The sequence below is a fragment of the Anguilla anguilla genome, chromosome 6 (genome assembly GCF_013347855.1).
Source record: "Anguilla anguilla isolate fAngAng1 chromosome 6, fAngAng1.pri, whole genome shotgun sequence".
Lineage (NCBI taxonomy): Eukaryota > Metazoa > Chordata > Actinopteri > Anguilliformes > Anguillidae > Anguilla > Anguilla anguilla.
The window spans coordinates 5,022,604-5,042,630 of record NC_049206.1 but is presented as its reverse complement, the minus strand read 5'-3'; the positions used below and the strand labels follow the sequence as shown (position 1 = coordinate 5,042,630).

Sequence of the window (20,027 nt, the reverse complement as noted above, 5' to 3'; positions counted from 1 at the left end):
TGTCTTTTTAAGCCACCCTCCTGTACCTCACTAGCCAGGTTTCTTGTGTTTTGTAATGCTGGATTTAACCCTTTGAAGAGTAGGGTTTTTTTTTTTTTTGGTAACGTTTTTTTGTATGAATCTTTTTTGTATGTACACCACTCAATTAAAGCTGCTGCCCAATAGAGATAGTTCTCTCAGTATAATATGTGAATCCAAGAAAAAGGGCACAACACTTTAAATATAAAACTGTTCCACTGTCTAGTTAATGGACTGAGCAAGGAGGCCTACAAACCTGACTTTCACCAGTTCCGTCAGGATGGGCAAAAATTCTGGCCAAGTATTGCGAGAAGCTTGTGGAAGGCTACCCCAAGCTCTTGATTCAAGTTAAGCATTTAAAAGGCAATGTCACCAAATACTAACAAAGTGTATGTAAACTTTTGACCCACTGGAAATCTGATATAGTACATAAAAGCTGAAATAAATCTGTCTCTTAGCCATTATGACATGAAATGTGTGGAGTTGTGAAACATTGAGTTTGAATGTCTTTAGTCTAGATCTAGGTGTATGTAAACTTTTGCCCTCAACTTTAGCTGGGCTAACCAGCTAGTGTAAGCCAATTGCTTTTGATTCTATACTCACTACGGGGAAGTTCGCCATTGCAATACGAAAAAATCGTGCTTAATACGCTACCGTTTGGCCATCTGTCAGATTCTGACTGAGAATGCGAATTGAGCTGCTGATTGTACGGCTCTAATATTGCCACAGATGAGTCGCGGACACGGACAGCCTGCCTAACTCAGTTCTATAGTACATTTTGGCGTCTGTGGACGCCTACCGGAGACAATGCAGTGTCATTAAATGTTTATTAATATATGTAACTAAAGCCCCATTCAGATCAGATTTAGTGGGTAATGCCTGGGTTAATGGAATGCCCATTGTTCTCTTGAAACCCAGCATTTAGGTGGGTATTTAGTGGGTCGGTACAATTCACAGACTGGAGCTGGGTTGTTTAGGATTCTATCGTCATTGCTAGGGCAACGGCTGTTACAGACCGCAGATTATTATTTTTTAACGTTGTTAGACCTGTTAAACCTACCCCAATGGGCATTCCATTAACCCAAGTATTACCCACTAAATCTTAATGCGTGAAAGTGGTTTTGTGCTCGCGCCGTGAATATCTTCGCTCGAGGCTGCTTGTTTTACTTACTGATTATTGGCATTAAATTGACGCCATAGTTTTTACACCTATAGTTCGTTTGCTCTGGTCCGAATCAGTTGATGAGTTTGTAAACTTGGAGCGTTCGGTTTCTTTTCACACAGAGAAAATTCCTATATTGTATATGTTTGCTGTGATTGAAGTTGCAAATGGTACATTATCTATCGATAGTACCATATATCTGTCAGTCCTATTCTTCAAAATATAAAGTAAGACGGTTTTTATGATGCATATTTAATACTATTCTGGCAGAATTTAGCATGATGACCAACTTAATTATTCCCCGGATTTTGTATTGGTTACCGTAGTCCCTAAACGTATGTAGAAATGCGAGAAATCGGCTTCAAACCGCAACCACCACCCCCACCACCCCCACTTCTCAAACAAAAGTTACACCTCTGCATGCAGGCGAGACAGTTCCTCTCCATTCACCAATAAGATTAGTTCAGAAGGAATGAATCGTTCACGTTCACTATGACTCAGCAGTGTCAGAATACGGAACCCGTATGATGAGGCTGATGAGTGAGCCACAAATCACTCATCAGCCTTAATCACTTAACGGTTACATTTGAGGGAATTTTCGTTCGATAATGGTGAATTCAAATACCTCTGTATGAGTTTGTTAGTGGATCATTCAGTCAGCGTGAAAGAGAAACCACAACTCAGAATTTACAGTCAATAACAAATTTTAATAGAGAGCGATTAAACAGTGATTATGCATGATAAAATTCTAACCTAATACAACACACAAGATGATAAAACCTATAGCTGTAACAAGACCTGCTGTATGCTTCTAAATATAAACACGATACGATTATGAATGGTTCTCAACGTATATGGTTAACCTAATATAATACGCATGACACAGGAACTCCTTTCGCGGACATCACGGCCAGCGCAAACCCGTTGGTATTCCAAGGCGTAGCGAGGACCAGTCAGTGTATTGGCCTTGTATGCGGCCCTGGGGTAACACTGTAAGCGGGTTGCCTCCTGGGCGTATTGATAGGTTCACTAGCCGACAGTGCAGCTGCTCCGGGATATCTGTTTGAGTCAGTGTCCAGATGGACCCTAGTGTTACTTCATATAAATAACAGAGGGGTCACGGTCTGGGATATTAAGATGGTTTCACTAACCAGATGGAGTAACCTTAGTTAAGGCTCCCTGGGATAGGTCAGATTTGGTGCCTGGACAAACATATTTTTAATGTTGCTTCTTTGTGACACAAAAACATTATTTTCAAGATTCCTGGATGAGTAGCGCCTTTACCTGCTCGGATAGAAGGTCTTCTGTCACTGAACAATTAGATGAATGCCTGTAGATAGACTTGTACCCTGGAGAGCAAGACTATTTCAGCACACCCCAGTAAATACATGTATACACAAACCCGTATTCACGCAAACATCCACATTACAGGTTAAGGTACTCAAACTTATTTTCCTCTTTGCCACTACATAAACTTGTAGCCATGGCTAAATCTTGACTTTACGAGTCACTTGTTTTCTTCCACAAATTCCTGTAGTTCCTGCTAAATGCCAGGAATGTAATGTATGAAGACTGATTGTTCATGCTCACCCCCCCCCCCCCCCCCCCCCCCCCCCCCCCTCTCAATTCAATTCAATTTGCTTTACTGGCGTGAAATACATACAGTAAATATTGCCAAAGCATCACATTAAACAATTTAATAAATAAAAAAACACACAAATACAAAAATTCCAAATAGAGGGAGGAGAGAGAGAGAAAAAAGCAATAGACTATTTATAATGGGATTTCATTAACTAATTATATGTACAAGTTGAACAGGTAACACATTATACCTTTTATCTGGGTAGTTTCTCACTGTCCCTCAGGTTGTGACAGGCTGAAACATATTCTGCTGCGAGAGGGGAAGGAAGTGCATCTCTGTCTCCACCACTCCTGTCTTACAGTGACCACATAAACGTTCTTCTTTTGGCAACCATGACTTTTTAAGTCTACCTTTTTCAAATTTACTGTCAAGGCCCAGTTTTGACAGTGTTTCTCCAGCAGGTCCAGATGCTGCTGTAGCCCGTGCAGTGGGCGACAGCAGCACCAGGTCATCTGCATAGATGTAACAAGTGTTTCAGTACTAACACCGTTACTAGAATGGATAAAATCTGGTAAGTATGGACCAGATCAGAAGACAACAGATTTGACTCGAGAGAGTCGAACATCAAGAATGAAGCACACAGAAGCAGGATCTATATTTCAAAGATAAGAGAATGATTTTTTTTAAAATTAAATTTTCCCTTTTTGGTTCTCCGTACCTTTTGTTTTTATTCCAAAGTAGAAAGCATTAAACAACAACAGTACACACATATACAAAATGGGAAAAGAAAAAAAAATAGTTGGCCCCAAGACCTTTTACTTTGTGTCTGTATTTATATATTCTCTGGTTCCACTCATTTTTGACTATTTTTCCTATTTTTATACCTTAATCATACTTTTAGTATTTCTTTGATGCGTTTCGGTCTATCCCTATTATTAGTTCTTTGGTTCTAGTATAATTTGTCACTAATTAGACTTCAGTACTTTTATTTTGGAACCAAAACCCTTATGTAGTACTATTGAAAGTACCTATGTAAAGGAAACTTATCACACTATAACACCAAAACACTTTTCTAAAACACTAACTGTGCAAATCAGTTTAGTCCGTGTGGTTGTTGGACCACTTGTTGCTGAGTTCCAGTTTGTAGAATTCAAACACTTGTGCCTTCTACAACGGTGGTAGGACAATTGAACTCTTTCCTTCTCTTTAAAATTGCAGGTCGATCACATGGGTAGCTCGCCAGTCCGCGCCGCTGTAGCTCTCCAGGGTAGGCAAGCAGGGGCGGACGAATCCAGGATCCAGCACAGCAGTTCAAATCCAACAACAACAAAAAACACGCACAAAAAAACCCGGCCTTGCAACACAAAGCCAAAAGACTCATCAGTAGTCTGTGTATTCAGATTAAGACATAGTATACACTGTGAACATCTAAATTGTATAACACTTGTAACTTCCCATTTACTCTGTAAATAAACTTGGTGAAAGCCCATATCGATTGTCAATCTGTTCTCATTCTGTCAGCATATCTAGATTGCGATTAACTGGCAGTAGAATTAGCCACCATTAGCTCACTCAATTCACTACTCATATCTTGCAGTGCTTCCAAGCTCTCGCAGTTAGTTACGTTAGCTTTCTAACAAAAGGTACCACGACATACACTCGTTTTAAGTAACGTTAAACAAAGAGTACGCCGATGTGGCTTCGATATGCGATTACACAGGAGATACACTTTCAGAACACAAGAGAATTCTCAGATGCCCTAATTCTAGCTAACGTTAGCTAGATAGCCGCCTTGCTGTTAACGTTACATCACATTGTCCCCGCTTCAATATACTTCAGCTTGCTATGTGGCGAACCTCCTGGTTCGTCTACCACCACTGTCACAAAGCAGGAAACAGCCCTGCTGTTAGCCCGGCCTACCCCCACACATCAATTATAGACGCTTGCCCATTGTTACTTCGTATTTTTGAGAAATAACTGGACATCGTTACATATTAAAATATAAGTCCTGTAAAATACACATAATAAACTGTGTAAATAAATAAACAAACTTCATACATACACATTTAGTAATACTAATACAGCCTTATTTACTAGATCAACTTTAAGACAAGCAACACGCTCGTAATTATCACATTAAAGCCAATGGCTCAGACGTTGCTTCATACTTTCAAACTACTTTCCCAACAGCTATTTTGCGTCCTGCGACTTGAGTTACAGTGAATATGTACGGATTCCTAGACGTGCTGATAGCGACCACCCTTCCTCACATTAACCTCAAATACGCAAGACAGGACACTTATACAGTATGCTAGTAAATGTATGTTAATTCATTCATTTATATAGGGTTGTGGATACACGTCCCCTTAGCAACCAAAAGCTAGTGCTGGAGCACCTCTGACTTATTTGGCGGTACAGAAAAAAATCGTGAAAGTGTTGAAAAAATAACCACGGGATGATAACAAGGACATTTTTTCCTACTGAACTAGGTACAGGTTGTTACCGATATTTCACCTATTTCATTTATAGTTGCAAATCAGTTTACGTTTTCCTGTATGTTTGTTTCAGGTAACAAACTCATGATAAGCGATAGCTAATAGCTAGCTGACCAGTAACAAGCCTTCAATAGTTATGAACAATTAGCTAACTAAATTGATTGTAGCTAGCTAGCTAGCTAAACGTAGCTAACATTGTATAAATTATACACAGAAACGTTAGATCAATACTAGTAGTAGTTGATACGCTATAGCTACGTTTTGAACGAACGTTATGATAGCTGTTTCCAATGACTTGACAATGTTACATTGCCTGATCATTTTTTGTTGTGGTAACCTAGCTAGATGACCCAAACTATTAGAGCCACGATGTTTTTCCATCAATGCATGCTATACAAATAAATACCTCTATAGTAATTGCATTAGCTACACACGCTGCCCAGCACTAGCCCCATTTAGTGTCTCATGTAATCATCGTTTTTAAGCAATGTAATAGAAAGAGTGCATTTTTTACACAATAATGTGCATAGTTTTGGATTATGCAAGGAATGTATGATGCTCCGCAAGGTGCAATACAGCTAGCCTCAAGTTCGTTCAGGTTGATGCGTTTTTCCGCACCGGACTGTCAATCACATTGTAAAAATCACGGAACCGCTTAACTCTATGATTTTGGCTTCAAATCGACAACATGTCCGCGCCCGCCATTGAGCTTCACAAATATCCAAACTCGGGGGGCCTTTGCAGTTGTACCACTGATCACCTGAAATGTTTATCTGTGGTGCACTTTGAACAGTAGTAAATCCCTGTACTTACACTCTCACTTGGGTTGAATTTTTGTAGCGTGTTATGGATTTCCATCGGACAGAAGTGATCCATCCATTATCGTTGGGCAGCCAGAGTAAAAGCAGCGATCCAGGAAGTTTGGTCAGATTCCCCTCTGATCGTTACTGCGTGGCGTTTTTAATTTCAGGACGTTTACATCCATCTCCTGGACATGTCTGAGACTCGGAAGGTTTGGGAATTTGCCGAATCATTCAAGAAGAGGTACAGGTCGCTGAACGTGCTGGTGAGCATCTCCTCTCCTGTCCTCCTCCCTGAGAGCGGGGATTCTGGGACACGGAATTCTGCATTCTGTCCAGCATCATGTGATGCGCCTGACATGAGAAGTAACGGTAGCTTAAATTACACAAGAAGCATAGTGCAGTCACTTCACTATTTTCCAAAGCCTTTCCTAAATTAATGTGTGGTTGAGCAGAGTACTGAGCTTCACTGTCTCTCTCTTACCCTTCTTTCTTTCTCTCCTTCTACTTCTCTTTCTCTCTGTCGTTCTCCCTCTCCTTCCCTCTGTCCTTCCTCTTTCTGTGTCCTCCCTCTCTCCCTTTCTGTTCTTCTCCCTGTCCTTCTCTCTCTCATTTTCTCCTTGTCCTTCTCCCTTTCTGTCCTCCCTCTCTTCATCTGTGTCCTTCTCCCACCCTCTCTCTCTAATTATTCCAAGGTGCCCCTCAATGCAAGAGACAAGATGCTAGGAATGCTCAATAATTCTACGGTGAATGTCTCCTGCTTCTCACCTGTATGTTGTGCACCATCTGTAGATCACTGCCAGTATCAAGATGAAAAACCCAAAAAGTGGTACCATAAGCCACCAGTACTGATGTCCAGTGTCATAGTCTTGTTTTGGTGTAGCCCGTTCCCATATCGTCCCATCTGCAAAGGCAAAAAGCAGCAATATTATAGTTTGACAGCCACACTGACGGTTCATGCCACACTCTTTTATAGGGGTCACGATTTTGTTCCCACAGCACTAATAATTTGATCTGGTTCTGCGAGTCAGCATTAATGGAAACGGGTCACAGTGAGCAGTTTTACCCCATTTGACCAGTTGTTTAAGATTTCTGAACTGGACTTCACAGCTATACGATGCCTCAGTGCTGTTAGAGATGTCCAAACTCTTTCTCAGCTGGCAGGTCCCATCCCCGTTTGGTCTGATCCCAGAGGACAAAAGGCCGTCTTCTTCAGTGATGATGTCATCATCCCGATAAACCTCCACCGTCGTGTCTCTGCAGTAAAATCCTGAAACTAGGCAGGTCAGAATAACCTTCCCAGGGTTCAGGAATCTCTTAGCAAATACTGCAGCTGTGGGCTCAGCTGAAATGAGAAAAAGGAAATATATAAATATATATATAAATGCAGTCCATGAAATGGAAGTTTTTTTGTGCACAAGGAAAGGCCTCTTATTTATATTTTTGTGCAATGATGCATACTGTGTTGCATACTTTACTTTAGATGTAAAAATGTGTACAGGCTGTCAGGAGAGCTGCATGTGAATGTATGTTCAGGCAATTTGCATTCAAATGGGAAAAAGGAAAAGGCACGTGTTTGTGTGTGGGCATGTTTTGAAAGTGTTGATTTAGAGTAAAACCTCTAAACATAATGTCACATTTTAAATAAGGTACCATCCTTTTTTTTTTTTAAAAAGCCAGAAAAAAACATCATTTGGAAGTTTAAATGTAAAATACACTGGAGATGCATATTTTTTAACACTAAAAAATGGAAATTGTTTACAAAATAAAATAATGACCATCCCTATAGAGTTCACAAACTTTCAAGCAGCACTATAGTGTTTGTGTGTAAATATATAGCAATGAAAGCAGCATTAATTTAATAGGTCCCCATATATTGTGACATTCTGATATCCTGATACATACATTACATTTTTCCAATATACTGCAGTGTGTTCCATTTCCTTTGGGATCTTGGTACTAACCTGTCTCCTGGCTCTCCTTTGCTTCAAAAGACAAACTGTCCGACAGATCAATCACACAGATGTCCTCCATGTAGTTCTTAGTTTCCTTCATAATGCCCTGGTCCCCGTTCCACTTCCTTGTAATGGGGACAGCAGATCCTACTGAAGCCTCCCACTGAAGCCTGCTGAGGTTGAAGGACAGGAAGTCTTCTCCGTTCCATCCATATTGAGCAAAGGTCCTCGTACGACTTACAGAGTCAGAGTTTAGCTTGATCTCACAGCCAAACCTCCCCTGCAGGACAGCAGCACCTGAAACACATGGATGCACATGATGCAGTGATTATACCTGCATGCACCGCATGGTCTTTACTTGGAACTTTCAACATGCAGATTGATTTTTTATTTTTTATTTTAAAGCTGAAATATAAAGGCCCTCACTTACCAGACATGTTAAGTCCTGTGTATTTTTTTAAGATGTCAGTTCTGCCTCTGTTCCAGTGCTCCATATTAAGGCGTTTGACAGACTTCCACAGAGAACGGCCTGGCTCTTCACGCATCCAATTTCTACGGGGCACACTGTCCATGCCATTGCTACTGTAGGAGTCGACTGCTTCGCCATCGAGCCACAGGACACAAGTGAACTCATCAGAATTCACTGCAGTGTAGGTACCCAGAAGGGAGTGACTAACTGAAAGACAGAGAGACAGGGAAAGAGATGTCACTGTGGTGTGGGGATGGCTGGTTTAAGCAGCCACACCTGCCCTGGGTCAAGCTAATTAGACCTGGCCAATTGGATAATTGGTGAAGAATTAGATAATTGGCCAGGCTAATTGGACCCAGGAACAGGAGTGGCTGCACCTGTGCGTAGTGAGGTAATCACTGCGCACAGGTTAAATCTGCCATCCCCACCCACACCAGGCAGCTTCCGTCATGACAGGGTTAACATCTGCTCATTTGGCTTTACCATCTTGCCAAACCCTCGTGGAATAAATGTGGACTGTTTTGAACATCTTCTCCCTGTGTCTCTGTGCTGGAGGGCCCCAAGGAAAGCCACTTCGGTGGCCTGTGGCAGGCGTGTTTGCCACAGTGGCGCCCAACGTGGGGCTTCTCCGGCACAAGAAAGAGGCACAGGAGGGCCAGCCAGGAAGCACACTGGAGGAGGAACAGCTGCGGTGTTCCTGACAGGGCTTTGGGCGGATCCTCCAGGCCGGAGACGGGGAGCGGGAGATGACCACGGAGGGGAAGGAAGCGATCCTCGGCTGGGACGCTGGGGAGCTGGACCTGGCCGTGAAGGCAGGTCAGCTACGGGCGGTGCACGAGAGGTGGTCGCGCCGTGAGCTGGACTTGGCCGGGAAGGCGGGTCAGCTACGGGCGGCGCACGAGCAGTGGCCGCGCCGTATTGCTTCCTTTCTTGTCTGTTGGTTGTTTTGGTTCATCGTTTTGGCCTGGTTGGGTTGCCCGGAGCCCGTGAAGGGGAAAGCCTGCACCAGCCTTCCAGCAGAGCCGACTGGCGGCCACCACAGCCACGAGGGTTCCTGATCCCCAGCACCACAAGGCCAGTCCACCAGCCCACCAGCCCAGCCACCCCACCACAGCCCCTGGAACAGCCCAAGCCGGTGACGCCCCCACCAGCCAGCAGAGCAGCCCAGGACTTCCCGTGCTCCAGGAGGGAGGAGGAAGAAGGGCTGCCTTGTCGTCTGAAGGAGGGTCACCGCATGTACTGGACTGTTCCGGGGCCACCCACCCTGACTTTTTTTTAAAAATTTTTGTAGCGTGTTTAGAGTGGTTTTTATTTTTTATTTGTTGTCTTTTGCTTTGTTGGGAGTGCGGGGGTGGGGGGGGGGGGTAGGCTTCGGCCCGTGATTCTCCCTGGCCTCAGTTTGGCGTTGGGGGTATGTGGTGTGGGGATGGCTGGTTTAAGCAGCCACACCTGCCCTGGGTCAAGCTAATTAGACCTGGCCAATTGGATAATTGGTGAAGAATTAGATAATTGGCCAGGCTAATTGGACCCAGGAACAGGAGTGGCTGCACCTGTGCGTAGTGAGGTAATCACTGCGCACAGGTTAAATCTGCCATCCCCACCCACACCAGGCAGCTTCCGTCATGACAGGGTTAACATCTGCTCATTTGGCTTTACCATCTTGCCAAACCCTCGTGGAATAAATGTGGACTGTTTTGAACATCTTCTCCCTGTGTCTCTGTGCTGGAGGGCCCCAAGGAAAGCCACTTCGGTGGCCTGTGGCAGGCGTGTTTGCCACAGTGGCGCCCAACGTGGGGCTTCTCCGGCACAAGAAAGAGGCACAGGAGGGCCAGCCAGGAAGCACACTGGAGGAGGAACAGCTGCGGTGTTCCTGACAGGGCTTTGGGCGGATCCTCCAGGCCGGAGACGGGGAGCGGGAGATGACCACGGAGGGGAAGGAAGCGATCCTCGGCTGGGACGCTGGGGAGCTGGACCTGGCCGTGAAGGCAGGTCAGCTACGGGCGGTGCACGAGAGGTGGTCGCGCCGTGAGCTGGACTTGGCCGGGAAGGCGGGTCAGCTACGGGCGGCGCACGAGCAGTGGCCGCGCCGTATTGCTTCCTTTCTTGTCTGTTGGTTGTTTTGGTTCATCGTTTTGGCCTGGTTGGGTTGCCCGGAGCCCGTGAAGGGGAAAGCCTGCACCAGCCTTCCAGCAGAGCCGACTGGCGGCCACCACACCTGCAAGGGTTCCTGGTCCCCAGCGCCACAAGGGGGCCGGCCCAGCCGGCCCGCCGGCCCGGCCGCCCCGCCGCGGCCCCTGGGGCGGCCCAGGCCGGTGGCATCCCCGCCGGCCGGCTGGGCGGCCCGGGGGTCCCCGCGCTCCGGGGGGGAGGGGGGGGGGGGGGCTGCCCCATCGGCCGGGGGGGGGTCGCGGCTGTGCACTGGACTGTTCCGGGGCCCTTAAAGTGTTAAGGGCGCTTGGTTTTTTGTTTCGTTTTTTTTTTTTTTTTTTTCTCGCTTGGTTGGAGTGCTGGGGGGGGAGTAGGCTTCGGCCAGGGATTCTCCCTGGCCTCAGTTTGGCGTTGGGGGTATGTGGTGTGGGGATGGCTGGTTTAAGCAGCCACACCTGCCTGGGTCAAGCTAATTAGACCTGGCCAATTGGATAATTGGTTAATAATTAGATAATTGGCCAGGCTAATTGGACCCAGGAACAGGAGTGGCTGCACCTGTGCGTAGTGAGGTAATCACTGCGCACAGGTTAAATCTGCCATCCCCACCCACACAGGGGAGCCTCTCTGTCATGACAGTGTGTTAACATCTGCTCCTCGGCTATAACATCTTGCCGACCCTTGCAAATAAACGTGGACTGTTTTAACATCTTCTCCCTGTGTCTCTGTGCTGGAGGGCCCCAAAGAAAGCCACTTCGGTGGCCTGTGGCAGGCGTGTTTGCCACAGTCACCAAATAGGATACCAAGCAGGAGAACACTCATCCCAAATCATCCCTGGGCTAGGAGACAACATTTTGACCCCGTCTGGAAGCCGAAAAAAAAAATTAAAATACACACGGACACAAGTAGACACAATGATTTATATTTAAGTATTATACAGTGCTGCTGCTGCCTCTAGCTGCAGCCAGTGATGTTCCGCCTGTCACAGTGGTGAATTTATATTTTTTACGTTCTGGTATTACTGATAATATTGTAGTGAACCGCGCTGCTAGTCGGTCAATTAGAACCAGTGGAACCGTTTCTCTTTGACAGCCAACTGGCCAATCTTTTACTTCCTGCCAAAACCGGCTTTCAGCTTGGTTGAGATGCCGCTTCCCACATAAAAACCGCGTGGCCTGCCCAGCTACAGACTGCCCTTCCCGTTTACTCTCTATAAAAGTCTGGTTCATCCCCTCTGGTGAATTTAGTCATTGACTGCAGTTGAAAACCACAGATAACATCAGCAAAACAAAGATACTGATGATTGAACTTTCTTGACCGCACACTGCACCTCGGTATACCAAATCTACCTTTTTTATTTCATAGAAAACGACGCTTAACTGTTCATATCTTTTTTCTTTTTTTTAAGTGCATTTTTTGGGTTTTTTTCAGATTCTAACCACCATCGTAGCGGCTCGCACTGAGCACGTGAAAAGCACTGTACCGGCTGCGCAACTAGAAGCCAATAGTCCCGCACAGGGATCTTAACTACTCATCACTGAATTAATGAATAAGTCTAATGAGTAGATAATAAATACATATACATAATCCCCCGTAAATTAAGGAGTAACTGTCACCAATTTTTTTATATTCTGGAAGAGTGATGAGTGCAGACCCAGCTCACATGCAAAATATTATGACATGTGTTTACACTTTCTCCCTTAAGAATTGTAGTTAAGTTTTTCTTCAAGCGAAAACGTTTCTGCCTATCAAGGAAAAACAACCCCCCCACAAGTTTTTACCATTTAAAGCTTGAAATAATTAAATGACAACGCTAAATATATATATATTTTTAAACATTCAATATATCACAAGCATATATCCGACCTGCAAGCCAAACTCAAAAAGGTAGACGAAAGCTTCTATACCTACCCGAGACAGTGCGCCAAACAATGTCCGAAAACAATAAAATTCTATAAATGCTAAATATTTTAGAACACAACTTCAAGAACTATATCCACTTATCCACTCTGGTCTATTTGCTGCAAATCGCCTTCGCGAAGTCTCCCCTTCATGCTCATTCAGCGAGGCAAGTAGTAATAATGACACTAGACACTGGAACGACAGGATGGCATACGGTAAATTTATATAGACGTTCACGACATCATGCCTATAGCTTTCATGTCTGTATTGCTTGGGACCAATTCTGCTAAACTTCGCTGAAGAACTGCATTGCTTGGCAGAAGAATAATTATTATGTCTATGGGCGGAACGCGGAAAGCCTTGACATACCGCGTGGCCTGTTGATGTGATCCGCAGATAAGAAATTCTCGTTCTCGGCGAGGTATGCGGTGGCGAGGTATGCGGTACTCATGACGTATAGGACTCATGAAATATAATATCAGCAGCACGATTGACCAATGAGAAGTACAAGGTACAACGTTGTGTACGTTAGTACGCTTAGGAACTACACATACCGGTACTGTGCTCACGACGCACGCTTATATCGTCACGGATCAGCTGGAACACACTTGCGCCCTTCTACTTCTAGTGTCACTTTGATATCGTATTTCAATTTAAAATTACTGGAAATAACAGATTTGGTACTATTAAGTTATATTGTTTATTTCACATCATAATTGTACGGTCGTGATGACAACAGGATTTCCTTCAGGGATCTATAAAGAACAACCATAGACCGTATAAAAGAGTACAACCTAACTGAACTAACTTAAGACGTAATTTAAAATGGAATATAACGTCATATACATTTTTATCACAAGACAACGACAACAATATAGCTAGCCAGCATGGTTTTCGATAAATTACCGACAATATATTTACTACTTACTATGTTTTAATAAAACTATTTATTCGAAATTGTCTATCTCTTGCCTACTGCACCTGTCTTGTCTAAGTGCACTGTGATTCTGATTTTCACAATGTGTGTATTCCTTTGTAAGTGCTGTGAGCACACTGAAAGTCTATGTTACACCGAAACCTTGCGAAGCGAAGTTTCGTTACATCGTGTACTGCGCAGCATATGGTTTGTAATGACAAATAAACCTGACTTTGACAGCTAGCTAGCTACCTGCTGATCCAGCCCTTCCTAACGTTAACGTTAGCTAACCGAAACTTTATAAACGATATTTTTCATGCTGGCGCTGACAGACCCGCTAATCTACCCTGGCTGTATATGATCTGCTCTACATAGTTGGATTTTGAATGATTTTCTCCCTTTGGGTTTTTTTCACATTCTAACCACCATCGTAGCGGCTCGCACTGAGCACGTGAAAAGCACTGTACCGGCTGCGCAACTAGAAGCCAATAGTCCCGCACAGGGATCTTAACTACTCATCACTGAATTAATGAATAAGTCTAATGAGTAGATAATAAATACATATACATAATCCCCCGTAAATTAAGGAGTAACTGTCACCAATGTTTTTATATTCTGGAAGAGTGATGAGTGCAGACCCAGCTCACATGCAAAATATTATGACAAGTGTTTCCACTTTCTCCCTTAAGAATTGTAGTTAAGTTTTTCTTCAAGCGAAAACGTTTCTGCCTATCAAGGAAAAACAACCCCCCCACAAGTTTTTACCATTTAAAGCTTGAAATAATTAAATGACAACGATAAATATATATATATATATTTTAAACATTCAATATATCACAAGCATATATCCGACCTGCAAGCCAAACTCAACAAGGTACACGAAAGCTTCTATACCTACCCGAGACAGTGCGCCAAACAATGTCCGAAAACAATAAAATTCTATAAATTCTAAACATTTTAGAACACAACTTCAAGAACTATATCCATTTATCCACTCTGGTGTATTTGCTGCAAATCGCCTTCGCGAAGTCTCCCCTTCATGCTCATTCAGCGAGGCAAGTAGTACTAATGACACTAGACACTGGAACGACTGGCTGGGATACGATACGTTTATATAGACGTTGACGACACAGTACCTTTTTTTTAGCAATGAAAATATCACTCCGCCGTTCGCGGGTTTCATCATGTCTATGGTTTTCATGTCTGTGTGTTGCTTGGGACCCATTCTGCTAAACTTCGCTGAAGAACTACATTGCTTGGCGGAAGAATATGAACATATGACGCCTAATGTTCGGAACGCAGAAAGTAAGAAGCAGCCTAGACATATCGCGTGGTTCTTCGATGTGATCCGCAGGCGAAAACGAACGCGAATACCAGAATGAATATAGTTTTGATGCTGTGTTGTAAAATGTTGAGCGTTTATGGCATTTTAGTAGTGTCGAGCATCATTTGACGGACGGTGTCACGTACGTATTCACGTTTTCATATTTGCCTTTCGAAATAAGTAGTTTCAACTATTTTCTTTTTACTGTTCTTAGTTGAAACAATGTGCATTGGTTTGATAGCGCTACGTGCTTTGCTGGTGCAGATACTTAGCCTAGCAGCTAATGTAGCCTAAGTTTTCCGCTTACTCGTGCTTCCGTAGTTTTGGTCGGTCGTGGCTCATGTAGCTTACGCTGTAAGGGCAATTTCAGACATTTTCGACGTCACCTATTTTTATACGGTCTATGGACTTCACCGACAAGCTGGCTTTTAGCAAAACCAATTTGCAGTATTGGGCAAGCTACTTGGAAAGTGTAGTGAGCTAAGCTGCCAGTTACTCTACATTAAATGAAGCTTCACTACACTGAAGCTACCCCCCAGAGAAATGTAGCAAGCTAAGCTACAGCAACATGGCAAAAGTAGTTTACTACATCAAAGCTTTTTTTTTCTTCTTTACATTACATTACATTACATTCATTTGGCAGGCGCTTTTATCCAAAGCGACGTACAAAAAAGTGCATTTCATGGTCGTAGACAACTGCTAAACACGGGTTCAGTAAGGTACAATACTTATTTTGTACAGCTATTTCTAGCCGAGAACAGTAAACGCTTATTCTGGCCTAACATCTGCAAAGCCAACTAGGCAGAAGAATAAGCTACAGTATTAGGACAAATACAAATTACCAAGAAGTGCTGGGATGGGGCAACATGTAACAAGTGACAGGAAAAGGGTTTTTTTTTTATATATTTTTTTTTATAAAAGAGTGAAATATACAGCGTGGTGGTGGTTAGTCTAGGTATAGTCTGAAGAGAGGGCCACGGCGGAAGATGGGTAGTGAGGGGGAGGTTTGGAGAGGGACGGGGAGTTCGTTCCACCACTGGGGAGCTAGGGTGGAGAAGCTCTGTGATCCCTTTGGGCGGGTGGGAGGGGTTACAAGGCGCCCTGCTGCCGCAGAGCGGAGTGGTCGAGCAGGCACATAGAATCAAGTAATTTCCTGCAAGTAGATGAGGGCTGTCCTGTTGGCAGCAGTGTAGGCAAGGGTCAGGGCTTTGAACCGGATCCTGGCGGCGACCGGTAGCCAGTGAAGTGACCGCAGCAGAGGAATGACGTGGGAGAATTTGGGGAGGTTGTAGATGAGTCGGGCAGCGGCATTCTGAATCATCTGTAGTGGCTGTATGGCACAAGCTGGCAGGCTTGCAAGGAGAGAGTTGCAGTAATCAAGGCGAGAGGTCACCGTAGCCTGGACGAGCAGCTGGGTGGAGTGCGTCGTCAGGTATGGTCGAATCCTTCTGATGTTGTACAGAAGGAATCTGCAGGACCGTGATGTTGCCTTGATGTGCTCCTTGAGGTCCAGTTGGTCATCCAGGACCACCCCCAAGCTCTTGGCAGAGTAAGAGGCAGTCACTGTGGTGCCATCAACCGTGATTGAGAGCTCACGAAGTAAGGAGGTCTTGCACGGGAAGAAGAGCAGCTCAGTTTTGTTGAGGTTGAGCTTCAGATGGTGGCTGGCCATCCAGGTGGAGATGTCAGCCAGGCAGGAAGAGATCTTATCATTGACCTGTGTGGCCGAGGGGGGGAAAGAAAAGAAGAGTTGTGTGTCATCTGCATAACAATGATAGGAGAAGCCATGTGAATTAATGACTGAACCAAGAGATCTGGTGTATAAGGAGAACAGCAGAGGACCCAGTACAGATCCCTGCGGCACTCCCGTAACAAGTGGGTGAGAAGCAGAGGCAGACCCCTTCCAGGTGACCTGGTAGGTCCTATCTGCAAGATAGGAAGCGAACCAAGACAGGGCAGTCCCGGCAATTCCCATCCCAGCCAAGGTGGAGAGGAGTATTTTATGGTTGACCGTGTCAGAAGCTGCAGACAGGTCAAGAAGGATCAGGACAGAGGAGAGGCATGAGGCTCTTGCAGTGGCAAGTGCCTCCGTCACAGCTAGGAGTGCAGTCTCTGTTGAGTGCCCGGATCGGAAGCCAGACTGGTGAGGGTCTAGCAGGTTGTTCTGATGGAGAAAAGAGGTTAGTTGTTTAAGAACTGCTCGTTCAAGGGTTTTGGACAGAAAGGGTAGAAGCGATATGGGTCAATAATTCGTTACATCGGAGGGGTCTGAGGTGGGTTTTTTGAGAAGTGGGGTAACACGAGCCATCTTAAAATCAGAGGGAACATGACCAGAGGAGAGAGAGGAATTAACAATGGAGGACAGATAGGAAACCAACTTAATTCCAAGGAGGCCATTTAGTTGGGTGGACCCTCTACAAAAGAAATAAAATTCCACCATTTTGTATATTGTATTATTCAAGTATCAGGGAACACTTAATTCTAACATCCATGGACAATCATGCAACTTACTACCATAGCAATATCCACCTGACTTGCACTAATGTACAGTGTACTACACTGTAGCATATTAACATAACTGAAATAGTGTATACTCCCCGTCCCTCTCTGAACCCCCCTCACTACCCATCTTCTGCCGTGGCCTGAAGACTCATCTCTTCAGACTATACCTAGACTAACTACCACCATGCTGTATATTTCACTAAATCCACCCCCCCCCCCACCCCTTTATGACACTTGTTACATGTTGCCCCATCCCAGTACTTTTTAGGGGTCCTATGAAGTAGGAAACCCTATTGTTTTTGTTAGTATTATTATTATTCTTTTCCTGGACTTGGTCAAATAACTAAAAAAAAAGTGCATCTCAACGAAATGACAGACAACGGAGCAGGACAGAAGGGTACACAAGTTGCGACCTAGGGAGCTCTAATTCTACGGGCTTGCTTATTCCTTTGTCAATCAAGGCTCGTTGGATGCCCGTCAAATCCGTGAGTACATACACTGGCCATATTTCACCTGCGTTTCTGATGTATTTACACTTACGCCACCGCACCCTTTGTCACAGCCACTGTTTTACATATATGACACATGACATTTAGCAGGGCTGTGTCTCTGTGTTACGACGGAGTATTATGGCCACAGAGGAAAATTCTGAGATTTCGAGAAAAAAGTCATAATATTACGAGAACAATTTTATGAGAAAAAAGTGCTCGTCATCGTAGTACAGTGTGTGCATGTGTGTAGTGTTTTTTTTTTTTTTTGTTTTGTTTTTTTTTTCCCACCCCTACTCTGCCTCTGATTGGCTCTGACCCTGATATTCTTCTTCGCTGAATGCGGGTGGGGGAAAAAATAAGGCATGTATGTGTAAAATCGTGCCCTGTCCTCCTCCGGGAGTAGCGCACACTTTTGTTTGAGTTATTTAAGTTTGATTTATTTATTTGAGTTTGTCACTTTAAATATCAGTACTTTTTAAGTTTATATTTTAAACAATTGAGGTTATTGTGATTTCTTGTTTGTGTTGTGATTTAAATAAAGAAAACATTTATCTGCACCTTTATTCCTGTTTACTATCATTTACATAATATGTTAAGAAATTACCCATGTGTATTGGAACTGACAAAAAAGGTAACGCTTAAAATGTATTATTGCGTGCGGTGAAAAATTTTGGGTGCACCTAAATTATGTGCTGGTGCACCTAAATGAAAAAGTTAGGCGCACCAGTGCAACCAATGTAAAAAGTTAGTCTGGAGCCCTGTATTAGTTAAATAAACCTGTTTATTTTAATCCATGATTTCTTGTGTGGTCTCCCTTATTTTGGCTGAACTTCAAGCTGGTTCATGACACAAGTGAGAGTATTTCAAAATAAAAGCTTGGTAAATGGAATTATTTCTTGTGTGAGATTTTGTAGTTTTTCTTCTTGTAACTAATACAGCTGGATATAACTGCACTAATATACTCATATTTAGAAGATTATACAGCCACTTCTGTGGAATCACGTTCCCAATTATTGTTGCTGGTGTTTTAGTCTAGCTTAGGCATGCATTGCCACACACTGCCAGTTCACTACTGGCTCACTGTTACCATTGTTACAAAATGAAAGGGGGGTATACATTTACACTACAGACCCATATCTTTAACACCATGCAGTCATTTTTGTGAAATCACGGGCGGGCGGCGGCGGCGGCGGCGGTGGCGGTGGCTGGAATTGGCTTTTTGAAAATGAGAAACTTGCTGCAAATGAGTCGCGTAGCTCTCACTTGGGGGGGGGGGGGGGGGGGGGGGGGGGGGGGGGGGGCAGCGGCGGCGGTGGCGGTGGCTGGAATTGGCTTTTTGAAAATGAGAAACTTGCTGCAAATGAGTCGCGTAGCTCTCGCTTGGGGGGGGGGGGGGGGGGGGGGGGGGGGGGGGGGGGGGGGGGGGGGGGGGGGGGGGGGGGGGGGGGGGGGGGGGGGGGGGGCGGCGGCGGCGGCGGTGGCTGGAATTGGCTTTTTGAAAATGAGAAACTTGCTGCAAATGAGTCACGTAGCTCTCGCTTGGGGGGGGGGGGGGGGGGCGGCGGCGGCGGCGCTGGAATTGGCTTTTTTAAAATGAGAAACTTGCTTTTATTTAATGTCGTGGAACAAAAACACATAAGTTTCCGAAGAGAGATTAGCGTCTAATCATGGAAAGGTCAGAGCCCGTCTTCTCTTTCATACTTCCTAATTCAGACATTTGCATACATTTTGTTTCCAACTACGCTTTGTATCATAGGGCGATGGTGGCAAGGAAAAACTCGCTAGGTGGAGAAGGAATAAACCCTAAGAGGAACCAGAGTTAAGAGGGGGAGCCCATCCTCCTGTGGCTGGCATCGTGTTTGTGAGTTAATAATAAACAACACGTCATATCAAACCGTCAACAATCAATTCAGAGTTATTTTGGTTGCTAGAATGGTGCGCGAGGAAGGGGCACAGGACTGGTTGAGTGCAGGTGCAAGAGGTGTCGGTCCAGGGGTGATATGTAAGTAAGTAGGGGCGCAGCTAGGTCTTTAAATGTTTGGGGTAACAGATCAAGATATTTTCCCCTAATGTTTCCCCCGCACAACCTCAGCACATAGGATAGCCTGTGTAAAACATTTAGCCAAAAAAATGAAACGTTTCCCACATGTATGAGAAATTCAACAGAATGTTTATCTAAATGTGTGACACATCTAGCTAAATATGTAACAAAATGTTTAAAACATTTAGTGAAATGTATGATATATGCACTGTACGTTCAAACATG

The 20,027-nt window shown here is 44.4% G+C and overlaps 2 protein-coding genes across 2 annotated transcripts in view; one reads left to right on the top strand and one right to left on the bottom strand.

Moving 5' to 3' along the window:
* Positions 1 to 8,695, bottom strand: part of LOC118229590 (major histocompatibility complex class I-related gene protein-like) — a 42,935-nt gene extending 34,240 nt beyond the window's left edge. The window contains exons 1-4 of the mRNA XM_035421680.1: positions 8,443 to 8,695; positions 8,022 to 8,309; positions 7,124 to 7,402; positions 6,826 to 6,961 (exon numbers count right to left, since the gene is read on the bottom strand). Of these exons, the coding sequence (XP_035277571.1) occupies positions 6,826 to 6,961; positions 7,124 to 7,402; positions 8,022 to 8,309; positions 8,443 to 8,584 (845 nt within the window). The 5' untranslated portion in view covers positions 8,585 to 8,695. The remainder of the gene's footprint in view (positions 1 to 6,825; positions 6,962 to 7,123; positions 7,403 to 8,021; positions 8,310 to 8,442) is intronic.
* Positions 1 to 20,027, top strand: part of LOC118229606 (AP-1 complex subunit sigma-3-like) — a 55,708-nt gene that overhangs the window by 13,152 nt on the left and 22,529 nt on the right. The window lies entirely within an intron of this gene.